Source organism: Oncorhynchus nerka, linkage group LG14, assembly GCF_034236695.1.
Source record: "Oncorhynchus nerka isolate Pitt River linkage group LG14, Oner_Uvic_2.0, whole genome shotgun sequence".
NCBI classification, from domain to species: Eukaryota; Metazoa; Chordata; class Actinopteri; order Salmoniformes; family Salmonidae; genus Oncorhynchus; species Oncorhynchus nerka.
The window spans coordinates 67,697,667-67,704,585 of NC_088409.1; the positions used below are offsets into that span (position 1 = coordinate 67,697,667).

The following is a 6,919-nucleotide window of genomic DNA, read 5'->3' on the forward strand; positions in this document are numbered from 1 at the left end:
CAGCGCAGTGTAGAGAGAGACATAGAGGAGAGCAGGGAGCCAGAGAGACGAAAGAGGAGGGAGGGAGGTAGCCACTTGCGCACCAAATGAGCTCAGGCTCATCATCATCTACAGCAGAGCGCATCTCTGATCACACACACGCGCGCGCACACGCACGCGCACACGGTAGCCTGCTGCAGCCGTAAGAAAACAGATCCAGAGGAGCACGCGAGAAGACACATAAAGAGAGAGAGGCGGAGAGACCGAGACTGAGGAGAGAGGCAGATATCTGCAGATAGAGATGTCAGGCGTTGTGGTGTCTCTGTGTCTGCTAGCGGTCTTTGTGCTGCTGTGTGAGCTGAGCAGGAGAATCTTAACCAAGCTACTAGCTCCCAGAGGGCTGTGTCTGTCTGCTGTTTACGCAGTGGAGCTGGTCTCTACGCTGCAGCTGTGTATCTGCAACCTAGAGCTGCGTCTATTGGGGGAGGTGGGCCGGCTGCAGCCTCAGTTCTGTCTCAGCCTCACATATCTGGCATCTGTCGTCCATGGCCTCACCTTCCATGGAGCCCTGGGGAACCCCTGTAGCACGCTGGAATACACCTACCGGGGACGCCTCACTGCCAGGTTCTATTCTATTCTACTGTATTCTATTGTTGTCTCTATCTAATGGATACATGATCTACTCTATTGTTGATTCTATGTAATGGATACATGATCTATTCTATTGTTAATTATATGTAATGGATACCTATTTTAGTCTATTCCTTATAATATATATTTTTGTATGAAAAATCTATTATATTCTATGTAAAATGTACACTACCATTCAAAAGTTTGGTGTCACTTAGAAATGTCCTTGTTTTTGAAAGAAAAGCAATATTTTTGTCCATTAAAATAACATCAAATTGATCAGAAATACAGTGTAGACGTTGTCTAGGCCCATTATCAGCAACCATCACTCCTGTGTTCCAATGGCACGTTGTGTTAGCTAATCCATGTTTAGCATTTTAAAAGGCTAATTGATCATTAGAAAACCCTTTTGCAATTACGTTAGCATAGCTGAAAACTGTTGTTCTGATTAAAGAAGCAATATAACTGGCCTTCTTTAGATTAGTTGAGTATCTGGAGAATCAGCATTTGTGGGTTCGATTACAGGCTCAAAATGGCCAGAAACAAAGGACTTTCTTCTGAAACTCGTCAGTCTATTCTTGTTCTGAGAAATGAAGGCTATTCCATGTGAGAAATTGCCAAGAAACTGAAGATCTCGTACTACTCCCTTCACAGAACAGTGCAAACTGGCTCTAACCAGAATAGAAAGAGGAGTGGGAGGCCCCGGTGCACAACTGAGCAAGGAGACAAGTACATTAGAGTGTCTAGTTTGAGAAACAGACGCCTCACAAGTCCTCAACTGGCAGCTTCATTAAATAGTACCAACACCAGTCTCAACGTCAAAAGGGAGGAGGCGACTCCGGGATGCTGGCCTTACATTATCTATTGTATTGTTGTCTCTATGTAATGGATACATTATATATTCTATTGTTGATTATATGTAATGGATACCTATTTTAGTATATTCTTTATAATAGATAGTATTGGATGAAAAATCTATTATATTCTCAGTAAAATGTACACTACCGTTCAAAAGTTTGGTGTCACTTAAAAATGTCCTTGTTTTTAAAAGATTTATTTTTTTTGTCCATTAAAATAACATCAAATTTGATCAGAAATACAGTGTAGACATTGTTAATGTTGTAAATGACTATTGTAGCTGGAAATTGCTGATTTTTAATGGAAACAGAGGCCCATTATCAGCAACCATCACTCCTGTGTTCCATGGCACGTTGTGTTAGCTGAACGGTAGTGTATATTCTGTTAAATTCTATGGGTACATATTCTATTCTATGCATAATGTCATTCTATTGCTGTCTTTCTATAATGGATATGTATTATATGGATACATATTCTATTCTACTCTATTGTATTCAGGAGCGGCGTGCTGAGGATGGTGTGCCAGTTCATGGCAGCAAGCGTGGCTCGTACCATGCTACAGGGGCTGTGGACCCTTGGTCTCTCTGACCTGCACCTGAGACACACACTCCAGGGCTCCCAATGCATTAGCCCCATCCACACAGACACACACACCAGCCTGGTGCTCCCCGGCCCTCTGGTCACCGCTGCAGCTGTGGAGCTGGCAGGGGCCTTTGCCATGCAAACCGCCTTCACACACACACACACGATGGACCAGAGGTACCGGGTACATGCCATAGCAGCACTCACCGCTACCTTGACCTATGCAGGTGGGTTACCGTGTTTAACCCTGTGTGTGTGTTATTGTTGCAGGTGTCAGTGATAGGAGCAGTGTTTAACCCTGTGTGTGTGTTATTGTTGCAGGTGTCAGTGATAGGAGCAGTGTTTAACCCTTGTTGCAGGTGTCAGTGATAGGAGCAGTGTTTAACCCTGTGTGTGTGTTATTGTTGCAGGTGTCAGTGATAGGAGCAGTGTTTAACCCTGTGTGTGTGTTATTGTTGCAGGTGTCAGTGATAGGAGCAGTGTTTAACCCTGTGTGTGTGTTATTGTTGCAGGTGTCAGTGATAGGAGCAGTGTTTAACCCTTTGTGTGTGTTATTGTTGCAGGTGTCAGTGATAGGAGCAGTGTTTAACCCTGTGTGTGTGTTATTGTTGCAGGTGTCAGTGATAGGAGCAGTGTTTAACCCTTTGTGTGTGTTATTGTTGCAGGTGTCAGTGATAGGAGCAGTGTTTAAGCCTTTGTGTGTGTTATTGTTGCAGGTGTCAGTGATAGGAGCAGTGTTTAACCCTGTGTGTGTGTTATTGTTGCAGGTGTCAGTGATAGGAGCAGTGTTTAAGCCTGTGTGTGTGTTATTGTTGCAGGTGTCAGTGATAGGAGCAGTGTTTAAGCCTGTGTGTGTGTTATTGTTGCAGGTGTCAGTGATAGGAGCAGTGTTTAACCCTTTGTGTGTGTTATTGTTGCAGGTGTCAGTGATAGGAGCAGTGTTTAACCCTGTGTGTGTGTTATTGTTGCAGGTGTCAGTGATAGGAGCAGTGTTTAACCCTGTGTGTGTGTTATTGTTGCAGGTGTCAGTGATAGGAGCAGTGTTTAAGCCTGTGTGTGTGTTATTGTTGCAGGTGTCAGTGATAGGAGCAGTGTTTAAGCCTGTGTGTGTGTTATTGTTGCAGGTGTCAGTGATAGGAGCAGTGTTTAACCCTGTGTGTGTGTTATTGTTGCAGGTGTCAGTGATAGGAGCAGTGTTTAAGCCTGTGTGTGTGTTATTGTTGCAGGTGTCAGTGATAGGAGCAGTGTTTAACCCTGTGTGTGTGTTATTGTTGCAGGTGTCAGTGAAAGGAGCAGTGTTTAAGCCTGTGTGTGTTATTGTTGCAGGTGTCAGTGATAGGAGCAGTGTTTAACCCTGTGTGTGTGTTATTGTTGCAGGTGTCAGTGATAGGAGCAGTGTTTAAGCCTGTGTGTGTGTTATTGTTGCAGGTGTCAGTGATAGGAGCAGTGTTTAACCCTGTGTGTGTGTTATTGTTGCAGGTGTCAGTGATAGGAGCAGTGTTTAACCCTGTGTGTGTGTTATTGTTGCAGGTGTCAGTGATAGGAGCAGTGTTTAAGCCTGTGTGTGTGTTATTGTTGCAGGTGTCAGTGATAGGAGCAGTGTTTAAGCCTTTGTGTGTGTTATTGTTGCAGGTGTCAGTGATAGGAGCAGTGTTTAAGCCTGTGTGTGTGTTATTGTTGCAGGTGTCAGTGATAGGAGCAGTGTTTAAGCCTGTGTGTGTGTTATTGTTGCAGGTGTCAGTGATAGGAGCAGTGTTTAAGCCTGTGTGTGTGTTATTGTTGCAGGTGTCAGTGATAGGAGCAGTGTTTAACCCTGTGTGTGTGTTATTGTTGCAGGTGTCAGTGATAGGAGCAGTGTTTAAGCCTTTGTGTGTGTTATTGTTGCAGGTGTCAGTGATAGGAGCAGTGTTTAACCCTGTGTGTGTGTTATTGTTGCAGGTGTCAGTGATAGGAGCAGTGTTTAAGCCTGTGTGTGTGTTATTGTTGCAGGTGTCAGTGATAGGAGCAGTGTTTAAGCCTGTGTGTGTGTTATTGTTGCAGGTGTCAGTGATAGGAGCAGTGTTTAACCCTGTGTGTGTGTTATTGTTGCAGGTGTCAGTGATAGGAGCAGTGTTTAAGCCTGTGTGTGTGTGTTATTGTTGCAGGTGTCAGTGATAGGAGCAGTGTTTAACCCTGTGTGTGTGTTATTGTTGCAGGTGTCAGTGATAGGAGCAGTGTTTAAGCCTTTGTGTGTGTTATTGTTGCAGGTGTCAGTGATAGGAGCAGTGTTTAACCCTGTGTGTGTGTTATTGTTGCAGGTGTCAGTGATAGGAGCAGTGTTTAACCCTGTGTGTGTGTTATTGTTGCAGGTGTCAGTGATAGGAGCAGTGTTTAACCCTGTGTGTGTGTTATTGTTGCAGGTGTCAGTGATAGGAGCAGTGTTTAACCCTGTGTGTGTGTTATTGTTGCAGGTGTCAGTGATAGGAGCAGTGTTTAAGCCTGTGTGTGTGTTATTGTTGCAGGTGTCAGTGATAGGAGCAGTGTTTAAGCCTTTGTGTGTTTGTGTTGCAGGTGGCAAGATGACGGGGGCTGTGTTTAACCCTGCATTGGCCCTCTCCACCCAGTTCTCCTGCAGTGGGCACTCCTTTCTGGATTACTGCCTGGTCTACTGGCTGGCTCCTCTATTAGGTACGCACACACACACACACAGGTAAACTATGGGGTCCACTTTCTTTTCTGTTTTTCTGACATTACTCCCACTCTCTTCTTCCCTCCTCTTTTCTAACTCCCCCCCCACCCTGCAGGTATGATGTGTTCGGTCCTGTTGTTTGATCAGATGTTGTCTGGTAGAGATGCTCCCTACCGCCCCCTTCTGGCTAACAAGAGGAAATGACCCTGGGTCATTTTCATTAGTGCACATGTAGCAAAACCGTTTTGTAACAGAATACATTTAACTACAAAAACAAGTTTTTTTTTTAGACAAGTTCAGGTAGTTCCTCCCCTTTTCGGTTAGTTTTCTTCTGTTTGGTGTCTACGGCCCTGGACCCACCATCAATCCCTACGAACCGAAGACCCTGATGCATAGTGACCTCTTTAAAACTAAGCACATTCAAACAAAAAAAAGACTATATATTGAGATGTTTTTTAATCTAGTATGATTTGTGCAGTGGTGGCTGGTGGCACTTAACAATTGGTCTGGAACGTAATGATACCATTTCATTTACTCTAATCCAGACATTTTTATGAGCGGTCTTCCTCTGGATTGATGTAAAAAAAAAAAAAAAGATTTCTGTAGTTAGTAGTGTTAGTAGCATATTTAAAACTATTTGAGATAGTATTTTATGTACAGTTCTTCAATAGATATGCCTATGGTCAACTTGAGGAGTATTGTCAACCTTTCCAAGTCACCCCGTTCCTCCGCAGTCCACACACTCCACTGGCTTCCAGTCAAAGCTCACATCTACTACAAGACCATGGTACTTGCCTACGGAATAGCAAGAGGAACTGCCCCTCCAATCTACCTTCAGGCTATGCACAAACCGTACACCCCAACCCGAGCACTCTGTTCTGCCACCTCTGGTCCCTTGACCTTCCCCCACACCTATGGGAGGAAGCTCCCGCTCAGCCCAGTCCCAGCTCTCCTCTGTCCTGGCACCCCAATGGTGGAACCAGCTAGAACAGCAGAGTCCCTGCCCATCTGAAAACCTACCTCTTCAAAGAGTATCTTAAATAAGTCCACAGTATCCCCCCCCCCCCCCCCCCACACACACACAAAATCCTTTTGTGAACTAACACTCGCACTTTACTTTTCCCCCTTACTAGCTGTGACTTGGCTGAAAGCTACTTTGAGGAAAAACATGCTTGCTATTACTGTGATATGTGGTTGTCTCACCTAGCCATCTTAAAATTAATGCACTATAAGTCACTCTGGATAAGAGTCTGCTAAATGACAAAAATGTCATTTAAATGTATGCAAACTGGGTCAGACCTAGGTGAATGATAAAAAAAGGTGCTCTGACAATAGTTTTAATGATTTAAGTTGGTGAAATTAACAGTTAAAATGGTCAGAGTTGAGTTGCTTTTCCAATCCTTAAGCTGTGAGTGAGTGTAGCTCCGGTGGCCTGCTACACCAGACACATAACTTTTGCAGATCAAGAGTTGCTCCTATTTATTTAAATGAAACATGGACGTAAACGCTCTGTGAGAGGCTTGCGCTGCTCAGCGTAAAATGACGCTCTGGCTCAATTTTTATGATTGACACAGCTTGCTCCCAAGGCCAATAGTTTTAATTGGCTCTCGCTCTGCTCGCGCTGCCTAAAAGCTTGGGCATAGCAAATAAGAAACCTTGGTTTCTGTGGCCACGGGTGGTCTAGTGCAGTGGTCCCAAACTTTTCACAACAATTACAACAATATCTATGGGCTAAAAAAATCTAAATTTAAAAAAGGAACTGATGCAGAGGTGCCGTCGGGGATTTTGGGCCCCATGAAAAGATATCACATTGGGCCACACCACCACAGGCCATACCAACCCTGCGCAATTGCTGTAGCCACACACCTCCAGAACCCAATCGACCCATTCAAAGCTTTAAATAACTCTAGCTTTGCAGGCTTGCAACTCTCTTGTAGTCCAATATTTACATTTACATTTAAGTCATTTAGCAGACGCTCTTATCCAGAGCGACTTACAAACCTTAAGACATCCAGTGGAACAGCCACTTTACAATAGTGCATCTAAATCTTTTAAGGGGGGTGAGAAGGATTACTTTATCCTATCCTAGGTATTCCTGAAAGAGGTGGGGTTTCAGGTGTCTCTGGAAGGTGGTGATTGACTCCGCTGTCCTGGCGTCGTGAGGGAGTTTGTTCCACCATTGGGGGGCCAGAGCAGCGAACA

The 6,919-nt window shown here is 44.4% G+C and overlaps 1 protein-coding gene across 1 annotated transcript; it reads left to right on the plus strand.

Annotated features, from left to right (window-relative positions):
* The first annotated feature begins 198 nt into the window (after nucleotides 1-198).
* LOC115142164 (aquaporin-11-like) lies at nucleotides 199-5,466 on the plus strand. Its single transcript, XM_029681627.2, has 4 exons — nucleotides 199-603; nucleotides 1,966-2,276; nucleotides 4,600-4,716; nucleotides 4,833-5,466. Exons 1-4 carry the CDS (start codon nucleotides 281-283, stop codon nucleotides 4,919-4,921), a joined length of 840 nt encoding a protein of 279 aa, XP_029537487.1. The 5' UTR covers nucleotides 199-280; the 3' UTR covers nucleotides 4,922-5,466.
* The last annotated feature ends 1,453 nt before the right edge of the window (nucleotides 5,467-6,919 follow it).